At 40.1% G+C, this 12,192-nt stretch overlaps 1 protein-coding gene across 2 annotated transcripts in view; it reads left to right on the forward strand.

The window, feature by feature from the left end:
- Window positions 1-7,587: 7,587 nt before the first annotated feature.
- The window catches only part of zmp:0000001301 (rho GTPase-activating protein gacHH), an 11,536-nt gene continuing 6,931 nt past the window's right edge, over window positions 7,588-12,192 (forward strand). For both annotated transcript variants that reach the window (XM_052116873.1, XM_052116874.1), the window contains exons 1-7: window positions 7,588-7,794; window positions 7,971-8,043; window positions 8,126-8,168; window positions 9,569-9,647; window positions 9,736-9,824; window positions 10,413-10,559; window positions 11,631-11,682. In XM_052116873.1, the coding sequence (XP_051972833.1) occupies window positions 7,733-7,794; window positions 7,971-8,043; window positions 8,126-8,168; window positions 9,569-9,647; window positions 9,736-9,824; window positions 10,413-10,559; window positions 11,631-11,682 (545 nt within the window). In that variant the 5' untranslated portion in view covers window positions 7,588-7,732. The remainder of the gene's footprint in view (window positions 7,795-7,970; window positions 8,044-8,125; window positions 8,169-9,568; window positions 9,648-9,735; window positions 9,825-10,412; window positions 10,560-11,630; window positions 11,683-12,192) is intronic.

Raw genomic sequence — 12,192 nt, forward strand, 5'->3', positions numbered from 1 at the left:
ACAAATGATAGAGGTACGTCATACTTTATTAACGTTTTCTCTTTTCAGAGGATGTTACCAAGGCTCAGACCGATTGAGGGTGACACTTCGTATAATTACAGGCCACTATAAATGACTTTAAATAAATAATGTATTTATTTATTTATTTTTAAAAGTTAAGAATAAAAATGAAAAAGCAAAACAGGTAACAAAGCTAAAGCTAAATATTTGTATAAACATAAATTATATAATCTAAGTTGTAAATGATAACTTAAAATAATGAAAGTGCAATATTGAATATGTATACATTTAATTGAAAAACAGTCAAATACAAATATTTTCGAAAATGATATAAAATATAATACACAAATGTTCTTTTTTTGTTTAGATTGTTTGTTTGTCTGTGATATAGATCTTAATTAAAGTTTCAATTTTGTATACGGTTCATATTTTATGCTAATCAGAATGTCTTGAATATTAATGGCAACTAATATCCCTAAAAATGTATGTCCACATATGTCGGGTCTAATTTGTAAAATTTATAGAAATTTAGATTTTTATTTTATTTTTATCAAATTGTTTATGATGTTTCCAGGAGTGTTGATTATTCATGTTTTTGAGATGTTACAGACATTATATCAGAAATTAGCATAATTAATTCAGATTTAATGTATCATCCAATCACTGGCAACCATGTTCAAATAAAATGATCCATTATAAATGGTGAATCTATGTACTGATGATCATCGTCCCATGTGTGTCAAACATGTTGAGTGATCCAAACATCATCTGCAGCCTGAAACTGAACTTTTGATCAGATTTTAGGAGTGAACGCACTTAACTGCATAGAGAGCTATAGGATGCTCCCTTGCTCCCTATTTAGTGCATGACAACCTCCAGTGTGCTGTCTGTCTGCACTGATCTCAGAACAGTTATAGGAGAGCTATAGGATGCTCCCTTGCTCCCTATTTAGTGAATGACTTAACCTCCAGTGTGCTGTCTGTCTGCACTGGTCTCAGAACAGTTATAGGAGAGCTATAGGATGCTCCCTTGCTCCCTATTTAGTGCATGACTTAACCTCCAGTGTGCTGTCTGTCTGTCTGCACTAATCTCAGAACAGTTATAGGAGAGTTATAGGATGCTCCCGTGCTCCCTAATTAGTGAATGACTTAACCTCCAGTGTGCTGTCTGTCTGCACTGGTCTCAGAACAGTTATAGGAGAGCTATAGGATGCTCCCTTGCTCCCTAATTAGTGAATGACTTAACCTCCAGTGTGCTGTCTGTCTGCACTGGTCTCAGAACAGTTATAGGAGAGCTATAGGATGCTCCCTTGATCCCTAATTAGTGAATGACTTAACCTCCAGTGTGCTGTCTGTCTGCACTGGTCTCAGAACAGTTATAGGAGAGCTATAGGATGCTCACTTGCTCCCTAATTAGTGAATGACTTAACCTCCAGTGTGCTGTCTGTCTGCACTGGTCTCAGAACAGTTATAGGAGAGCTATAGGATGCTCCCTTGCTCCCTATTTAGTGAATGACTTCAACAGGCGCACTCAGCCGTAACAAGCACAATGGTACCAGGTGGAGAAGACATTCCTCAGACACAGTCTGTATACTTTCATAATAAATTCATTTAAAAGTAATTTTTAAAAATAAGCTAATTATTAAGATTCCACCATTAAAAAGAAGCCAACGAACTGGAGAAATAATTGTTTTGTTCTTCTGCTCAATAAAGCCTGACCTTTGACATCTGGAACTCCTGACTTCGAGAGTTTTCTTGCATAGAGGGAAAGAGACTTCAATATTCCATGACAACATGGGGCATCCCTGTGTCCTAGAGGTCTGCACGGGCCTTAAAATTAAAACCCAATCCCGACCCGTACCCGAGACTGTGTGGCCCGACCCTACCAGGCCCGAATGATACTATCAGATTTTAAGCATGAACGCTGGCTACCACCCCTGGAGTTTGCTAGGTCGAATCCCAGGGCGTGCTGAGTGACTCCAGCCGTGTCTTCTAAGCAACCAAATTGGCCCGGTTGCTAGGGAGGGTAGAGTCACATGGGATAACCGCCTCGTGGTCGCTATAATGTGGTTCTGTGCATGGATGCCGCGGTGGATGGCGTGAAGGCTATATCTCCGCAGTAACACGCTCAACAAGTCACGTGATAAGATGCGCGGGTTGATAGTCTCAGACGCAGTGGCAGCTGAGATTCGTCCTCCGCCACCTGGATTGAGGCGAGTCACTATACCACCATGAGGACTTAGAGCGGATTGGGAATTGGGGATTCCAAATTGGGAGAAAAAGGGAGGAAATAAATAAAAAACAGTACTGAAACAGTAGCATACACAGTTTTATCAACGCACAGCAGCCTCTTAGTACACTAGAGCAGAAAGGAGGAAAAAAACATTGACTTTACGTTTATTTGCTGAAACTTCACTTGGTGCAGAACAATCTGGAATAAAATGAAACAATGCAACTGTCCACTCTATGCAGCCTGAACTTGTTTGGCACTTTTTAATTTTGACATGGTGTTTAAAACGTGCCTTCATGAGACGCTGAAGAAAAAGTGAGACGCGGTGCAAATGTCAAAGACATTCGTCCAGCATGTGTTTACATAGGAACAGTGGGATAACAGAACACGCGCGCAAAAACACGTTCGGTGTGAACGGCCCCTAACTCGTCTGTTCACGCTTGTTTGTGAGTGAGAGCGTGTGCACGAAACAACTTCGGTAAGCCTTTTTGTTTTTCCATTAACTACAAACCTGACCCGAAGTCCTACTTGAAAAACTGTCGGGTTCTCAGGTCTCGTCGGGCCCGGGTCGGGTTGCAGACCTCTACTGTGTCCACCGGACTCTGAATGCCACCCACCCTCAGGGAGAAGTCATGCAGTACATTGGGAGCCGGAAATGAGCTCATTTATATGCACATTTGCAGCGGCCCATTCTATCGAGACCCTGAAGGCGAGAATTCTGATCGGGTCAGCGCTGTGCTCCACCTTACATATGCACGGTGACATGCACGTTGGGGTCAGAGCGTTAATGCGCTATCCGCCAATGAAATTGTCATGATTGTAAAGGGCTTCAGAGATCGTCACCTCTAGGCAGGGCTTCCCACAGCTTCAGCAAATGACGCAGCGTCGAAGTGACCGATTTGAAAGGGAACAGACTGTGTCTCGATAAAATGGTGCCACACTTTCAATTCCTCTCCTGTGTGCTGATGAATACGTGAACGCAGTGAACAGAACAGCGACTCCATTCGGTGGCAGTGAGAAACATCAAGCAGCTGTTCCTGAAACAGCATCATGTGATTCTCTCATGCAAGTGTGCCATGAAAGAGGCGGGTCTTGGCTGATCTGGAGTCAGGATGATCGTCAAGTTTCTCGCTGGGCAAATGAGAGAGGCACATCACACTTTATTACTTTACTTAGAGGATGTTACTAAGATAACACTTTACAATGAGGTTCTGTTTGTTAACATTAGTTAACAACATTATTTAACATGAGCTAACACAATGTTAAGTTTAACCTATACTTATTAGTTAATGCACTATGAACCAAATATCACAAGCTAGCAATGAGCAATTCTATGTTTTTTAAATAAAATAAACCAAGATTAATTAAATCGGTAAAAGATATATTGTTAATTGTATTTTCATGATACATAATGTATTAACGAATGCTAACTAATGAAACCTTATTGTAAACTGTTACCATAAACAAGGGTCACGCCAATGGATTAGAGTGGTGAGGACACTTCATGTCATCACAGACTACAAAAAATGTCTTTAGCATTATTTATTTATTTATTTAATTATGAACAATTTAAAGACATATTGTGAAAAAATTGGTAAAACAGGTAACAAAGCAACAGAAAAGCAAATATTTGCATATACATGCATTAAATGTATAGGCTTTATTAATAAAATAATTGTTAATAATTAATAAATAATTGTTAATAATTAATAAATAATTGTAACTTTAAATTACAATTTATAATGGATATATTTACTATGCATACATGTATACAAATATATACAAATATTTTGAAAAAATATGCAAATATATTATTAGACATTATCTCTTATAAATATATGAATTTTATTTATATATATATATATATATATATATATATATATATATATATATATATATATATATATATATATATATATATATATATATAAATCAAATCTATTTTTATTTATGTTTATACTAAGATTGTTTGTTAGGTGCTGTAAGGTCATTTTTCATGGAAAGGTATGCAAAAAATGTTCCTACTCCCTAAATATTGCTGAAATAATTGTTTTGAGATATCTCACCTGTCTCGTTGAATGCTGAAAAGTCTGTAAACAGCAAACAAAAATGTGTTTTAGTCTTAATGCCATTTTTATGCATGTTGTTCATAACAGTTGTCAGCAGAGGGCGCTATTTTGCTGCTGTTGTTTTTAGCCACCGTTTCTGCATAATGTCGGTTTCAATAAAGCTAATTGGTATATTTGGAAGGTGGGGTTTTGGAAAGAGAGGGCGTGGCTAATTCAACCACTCAGTGGAAGTAGAACGGCTAAAAATCACTTACAGCATCTTTAAACTGTTTGTGTGTTGTTTAGATTTGTTTTTGTAGCCTGTGATATTGGAGGGAAGGGTAATAATTTAATAATCAATCATGGAAAAAAACCATATCAGTAGACCACTTTTTATTAATATTGGGGGGGGGGGCATGTCCCCTCAATGTCTATGGTGTTTACAGCCCTGTACTAATCAGAATCTGAAATATTAATGGTTTGACTGAAGTAGTCCTGTATTAAAGGGCACCTATTAAAGGGCTATTATGGCATTTAAAATGTTCCTAATATTGTTTTGGGAGTCCCCAACAACAGTTTTACATGCATGCAATGACAAAAAACACTTTTGTTGTCTTATAATATTCATTTATGTTTACCTGATTTGCTCACCGTCTCCCAAATGATTCGTTCAACGACTCATTTTTCCAAACCCCTCCTTTGCGTGACGCTAATCTGCGGTGATTGGTCAGATGACCCAGTCAGTTGTGATTGGTATACTCTGTGCAGAGACTGTCGGAAACGGAACGCCCATCACCGCTTTGTAGTAAAAAAATCAAAATCAGAGAAGGAATTTGAGTTGATTTATGTTAGCGATCATAGCCCAAAGTTCGGTGGTAAACACCCAATCAGTTATTGTTTGCTTTAGCCCAACGCATAAACATATTGATAAAGCACTGCATTACTACAAGTTATTGCTCTATTCTTTATGACAACTCCAATAACATCCACAAACATTTCACATATTTCAAAAAAATTGACATTGGAGACCTATAAGCTGCGCTGAGCGTAATGTACACAACACACACAAATACTTATTAAGCATGCTAAAAAACACATAAAAGCAACAATTATTAATAATACTTACAGGTTGTGATTCGGAGGAGGAAGCTGATCCAAATAAACTTGGTACTGAACCTTCCTTCAGTATCAACCGGCTCATGAATCCACACTTGAAAGCATTCATGTTCAGTAAAGCAATCGTCATTAAAATGACGCGAACACAGCACAAGGTTCGGGCTATACTTGTGTGGTATAGTTGTAAATATAAACTCTAGCCACTGATTCTTCACATGCTCGTCCCTGGGCAGTGAAAAAAAGGTCGCTTTTGATACGCACTTCAGAACACAGCGTCTTGTTGTCGACATGATGTTTTCAAGTTTTCCCTGGTGTCTGCGTGCGCGCAATGAGTGGGCGCGGCCAATTTGATAATTTTTCGTCTTGACGTCACAACGAAAAGGAAAATGACTCATTGGAAAAACGATTCATTAAATTGACTCAAAGAGTCGACTCCTACTTTTGAGAGACAATAACTTTTTTTACGGTGAACTTTCATATATAAAACTTTGCAGGATGTTTTTGTTCACTTAAATCTGTATTACACACTACATGAAAGGTCATTTTCAAAATTCCATAATAGGTGCCCTTTAATTATGTTATGTCTTGCCTCAGGGAGGCAGGGCCGGCCCAAGCCTTTATGGGGCCCTAAGCAGAATTTGATTTGGGGGCCCCTCGGTGCCGTCAATATGATTGAATATTGTCAATGCTTGATTATTCGCACACTATAAATCTAACACACCCCTTATCAATTTGATTAGTTGTAGCTGTGTTGCTTACAACATACCAATGTCTGCCTGGCATGATTTTACCCTTCTACAGTTTTAAATGTAACAGTAGCACACCTATATTTACCCAATCCTGTTGATCCTCTGTTACCAGTTTTGTGTACTTCCTAGAGAACAATTTGCAGCAGAAGCTGTAGACAGTATCATTTCTTTTTGAATAAGTGAGCAGCTCCACTTACATTGTTTCCCCATTAATTAACTTTCTGTAGGTGTAGTGGTAGTGGAAGCTTCAGCCATCAGGTTTTTCAGGGAATGTGAAGTTTTCCTTTATAGGCAGTGCTCCCTGCTTACCAGATCAGTCCTTTCTGAGTCTTGACAGGATAGATGACAACATCAGTGGATGCACGTGCTGGGAAGTGCTCCTCGCATGCAGAGGATGGACCTGATGAAAGATGTAAATAATAATAAAAGCTAGCCATGTTAGATGTCATATTAGAAGGTACTGCAACTCTCTGTCAAAAACAAAGGCATGGTTTATCCATATAAATATAATGATCTGGGTTTGTTGAAAAATCATCATCAGCTGAAGCACTGGAACTTGGGGCAGGTGGCGTTGGTTGTGCCCCACGTCCAAAATATTTCAACAGTGCTCCTAGGGAAGTTTCATAAGAGTACATATTTGACAGAATATTTGTATCCCCACCCATCTGTACTCCTAAAACAACAACTCTTAATCTATAACTAGCTAATTGAGGCATAATGATATTGGAATAAAATAGCAAAGACCCACTGATCTATATATATAACAGTGCAAAGACCCCAAAATGGTAGACTAATGTAAATAATGTTAAGTTATCAGTACAAAGTTTATGGAACAGAAGCTTATTTTTATTACAAAAATATATACCCAGGAAAGTTATTTTTTACACAGAAGACAAAAACTTTAATCTAAAACTTGCTAAGTAATATGTTATACTAATAATATATTAAGATGTCAAGGCTATTTACGGATCAAACTTTCCTAAAAAAGAAGATATGCTACATAGGCTATGTTAACTAACTAGCCAGCTAATGTTAGCTCATAACTTAGCCTAACTACTTAACATACCTTAATCGTGCTGTTTTTTTCTCTTCCTCTGTTTTCTTCTTTTTCCTTTTCTTTGCACCAGAGGATATGTCCTTTTTTGTGACATTGCTGTTTTGCTGTCTGAATGTCCTTGCATCCTGCAGCCCGTTAACATAATATTGCGTTTTTGTATAATTACCATTGTCCATTGACAGTATAATCCCAAAAAAAAAAGAAAAAAAAAAGTGCTCTTGGGGGCCCCCTGGTGGCCGCCGGGGCCCTAAGCAGCCGCTTAGTTCGCTTATGCCTTGGGCCGGCTCTGCAGGGAGGATCTGGCAACAGGTCTGCTAGTAAAGTTTGTTTACCTGTATCACTAGGCAACAGGTGTCCTCGTCTTACCAACCACTAGAGAGAAAGAATACCTGTGAGTGAATACACTGTATCCCACAGGGACAATAAAACATTTCACACATAATACATACATACTGATTAGAAAAATCCCATACATTAAAAAAAGAAGAAGAGTTAAAGGGAAAACATCAGACCAGCTGTGAATATATTTTAAAATGGCCCTAGCAAGTGGACACTGGATTGACAAGGAAATTGCAGGAGTGCCACCAAGCCCAAGGTGAGTATATTCTGTTTACAGGTGCCGTAATGAATGTCTTTTAGCTCTCTGGTGACTTTACAGACTCAGTAATGTCTTAGCCATTAGGGAAGAATCTAATAATGCAATGAGCACACCATAAGCATTGTTATAATCACTGTTAATGATGTTTTGTTCACTATTTTTGACAATAACAGATATGGACATGCGATTACTGTAGCAGGAAATATTGCGTTCTTGTTTGGAGGAGCTTCAAGCATGAGCACAGAGGTGTGTGTGAACCAAATACATCACTGATTCTGCGCACAAATAAGACGGCTTTAAAGTATCATCTTCTTTTCTCTCTGTTTAGGAATGCCTGCCGATATACCTAAATGACTTTTACATGATTACAGGTATTTCTGGAACAATCCCTATTTAAGTTTTATCCTTTCAAATGTAAAAAATGTAAATGTTTTTCATGCTTGTTCAATGAACCTTAAACAATTAATGAACGTGCAGCTGTGGAACGGTCGTTAGGAAACTAACAGCTGACAGACGGCAGGCAATTAAGGTCACAGCTAGGTTAAACTTAGGACACTATAGAGACCTTTCTACTGACTCTTAAAAACTCAGAAAGAAAGATGCACAGGGTCCTGCTCATCTCCGTGAACGTGCCTTAGGCATGCTGCATGGAGGCATGAGGACTGCAGATGTGGCCAGGGCAATACATTGCAATGTCCGTACTGTGAGACGCCTAAGCGCTACATGGAGACAGGAAGGCCAGCTGATCGTCCTCGCACAGTGATCAGTACACCTGCACAGGATCGGTACATCTGAATATCACACCTGTGGGACAGGTACAGGATGGCAACAACAACTGCCCGAGTTACACCAGGAACGCACGATCCCTCCACCAGTGCTCAGACTGTCTGTAATAGTCTGAGAGAGGCTGGACTGAGGGCTTGTAGGACTGTTTGTAAGGCAGGTCCTTACCAGACATCACCAGCAATAATGTCACCTATGGGGATAAACCCACCTTCACTGTACCAGACAGGACTGGCAAAAAGTGCTCTTCCCCTACGAGTCGTGGTTTTGTCTCACCAGGGGTGATGGTCGGACTCGCGTTTAACATTGATGGAATGAGCATTACACCAAGGCCTGTACTCTGCAGCGGGATATTTGAAGGTGGAGGGTCCGTCATGGCCTGGGGCGGTGTCACAGCATCATCAGACTGAGCTTGTTGTCATTGCAGGCAATATCAATGCTGTGTGTTACAGGGAAGACATCCTCCTCCCTCATGTGGTACCCTTCCCGCAGACTCATCCTGACATGACCCTCCAGCATGGCAATGCCACCAGCCCTACCGCTCGTTCTGTGTGTTATTTCCTGCAAGACAGGAATGTCAGTGTTCTGCCATGACCAGCGAAGAGCCCGGAGCTCAATCCCATTGGGCACGTCTGGGACCTGTTGGATCGAAGGGTGAGGGCTAGGGCCAGGGCCATCCCCCCCAGAAATGTCCGGGAACTTGTATGTGTCTTAGTGGAGGAGTGGGGTAACATCTCACAGCAAGAACTGGCAAATCTGGTGGAGTCCACGAGGAGGAGATGCACTGCAGTACTTAATGCAGCAGGTGCCACACTTTTGATTTTGACCCCCCTTTGTTAAGGGACACATTATTAAATTTCTGTTTGTCAAATGTCTGTGACGTCAGTTGTTGAATCTTTTTATGCTCATACAAATATTTACACATGTTGAGTTTGCTGAAAACAACAGCAGTTGAAAGTGAGAGGACGTTTATGTTTCCCTGTTTTAGTTTCATCTATTGGAGTGACGTGGGAGCTGATGCCTCAGAAAGGAGATGTGCCCGCCGGAAGAGAAGGACACTCTCTCTGGTGATGAGACGGACTCGAAATAAATGAGAGATTAATACTGAAAGTCAAAAGTGAGAACATCAAAACAAGCGTGTTTCTCTTCTCTCAGTGTAGTTAAAGGGAAACTCTACTTGTTTGGAGGCTCAGCACATCCTGACGCTCAGAAGTGTCTCTCGGGTGTCTATTGCTTTGACATTGGTAAGACACTTTGCCATCTTATATATGGCTTATACATAATAAGATGCATTTGGTGTATAGAGAACGTGTGCTCTAAATCACCATTAAAGATATAAAACCTCACCCTTTCTCTAACCTTAAACATTTTGGAGTTGCCGCAACCCTCTTTTGGAACAAACCTTACCCTTTTATAGAGACTCCGCCCCCATTTGGAAGTCTCCGGCCTGCTGCTATACCTATTTGGGGTTTACTGCCGTCTTTATGCCACGTTGTTCATGACAGCTGTCAGCAGAGGGCGCTGTTTGCTGCTGTTGTTTTTGACAACCGTTTCTGCTTGTGTAGATCTCAATTAAGCACTTTGGTATCTTTGGAGGGCAGGGTTTTAGGAAAAGGGGGTGTGGCTAATCCAACCGCTCATCTTGGGGAAATTCGAACAGCTCATATTGATTAAAGCACCTTATAACAAGATTAATTAGTGCCGTTAAAAAATAATTGTTCATTGTTAGTTCATGATACCTAATGCATTAACAAGATTTTGTAAAGTGTTACAGTCTTTTGTTTTTTACATTTATGCTTTTATGAGTTTTTTTGCACGCTCTTGTGTTTTAGTGACGTTGACGTGGGAAAAGCTGCACACTGGAGGTGTTTCTCTGAGATCACTGAGACACAGTTCAGCAGCTCTGGGAGAAAATATTTACGTGTACGGGGGCATTCTGGATGGAGTCGCCACAGATGACCTCATGATGTTCAACACAGGTCAGAGGACAGCAGTGTGAAATTTGCTCAGAATTAAAGGGATAGTTCAACCAAAAATGAAACTTCCCCCTCATATATCGTTCTAAACCTAAATCAAGAGACAGACTATATTCCCGGTTCAATACAAGTTAAGCTAGTCAACAGCGTTTGTGGCATAATGTTTGTATGAGCACAAAAACGTTTCATTCGTCCCTCCTTTACTATAAATAACATTTAAAATAGAGATAAAGTGAGACACTTACAATGGAAGTGAATGGGGCCAATTTTTGGAGGTTTAAAGGCAGAAATGTGAAGCTCATTGTTTTATAGTTAAAACTTGTGTATTATTTGAGTTTTAACGTTGTTTAAATGTCGTTTTAGGGTTTATATGTGACGTAATGAAGCTAGGAAGCAAGTTGCAAGTTGACAATTAGTTTATTGACAGTCAAATTGAGAAGATAGGGGAAAAGTCCGGGGTGATGGTCTAGTGGCGCAGAGTCTCCAATGGTCAGATGATCGTGGTGAGAAGAGTGAAGAGAAGTGTTGAACAGACACGGCGAATCCGGGTAACAGCAAACAGGACACGAAACAGGGACAACGAGAGAACTGGACTGGAACTCTGAAGAGCGAACAACACCGGACATCACAAACAACGATCTGACAAGGAGATGAGAGAGTGGTGAGAATTTAAAGGGAATGGGAATGAGTAACAGCTGGTGAGAGGAGTGATTGCGGCAGAGCGCTAATCATGGTACAAACAACACGCCCACACATTCACGCACCCACACAACACACACTAAGAACAAGGCACGAGACAAGGAAGAGACATAGGATTAAATACCGTGACATTATATTGTTACGTCGTCATGGCAACAACTATAAAGAAGGACGATTCAAAATATGTTTTTGTTGTAATCAGCATTACTGTTGAGCTTAACTTGTATTTAAAGTCAAAATTTTGAAGTAATAACTGGTTTTTGGGTTTTGGGTTTGAAGCAAATTGTCTTTTTAAAATCGTAAGACAGAATTGAAAGGGATTGTTTGTGTGAATTGTTTATTAATCACATCTTACAATGCTTCTGGACCACTCAGTGTCACAGATTTGGATGCCTATCAAAGCCACTGGGACTCTGCCATCAGAAAGGTAATCTTTTTTATTTGCAAACAATAACAAAACTGAAAAATTAATTTAACTTTAAAACAGGCATGTTTAGGGTATTTGACGCTGGCTACCACCCCTGGAGAGTCGTGAGTTTGAATCCAGGGCGTGCTGAGTGACTCCAGTCAGGTCTCCTAAGCAACCAGTTGGGCCGGTTGCTAGGGAGGGTGGAGTCACATGAGGTAACCTCCTCGTGGTCGTTATAATGTGGTTCTCGCTCTCGTTGGGGCGCGTGGTGAGTTGTGTATGGACGCTATGTCTCAACAAACCACGTGATCAGATGTGCTGATTGATGGTCTCAGACGTAGAGGCAACTGAGATTCGACCTCCGCCACCCCAATTGAGGTGAGGAACCGTGCCACCACGAGGACTTAGAGCACATTGGGAATTCCAAAATGGGGAGAAAAAGGGAGAAAACATAAATAAATAAAAAAAACAGGCACAATAACATGCGCAGTCATATAAATGCCTTTAATGTCATAAACAGAAAACCTC

Source organism: Xyrauchen texanus, chromosome 44 (genome assembly GCF_025860055.1).
Source record: "Xyrauchen texanus isolate HMW12.3.18 chromosome 44, RBS_HiC_50CHRs, whole genome shotgun sequence".
In the NCBI taxonomy this organism is placed as follows: Eukaryota; Metazoa; Chordata; class Actinopteri; order Cypriniformes; family Catostomidae; genus Xyrauchen; species Xyrauchen texanus.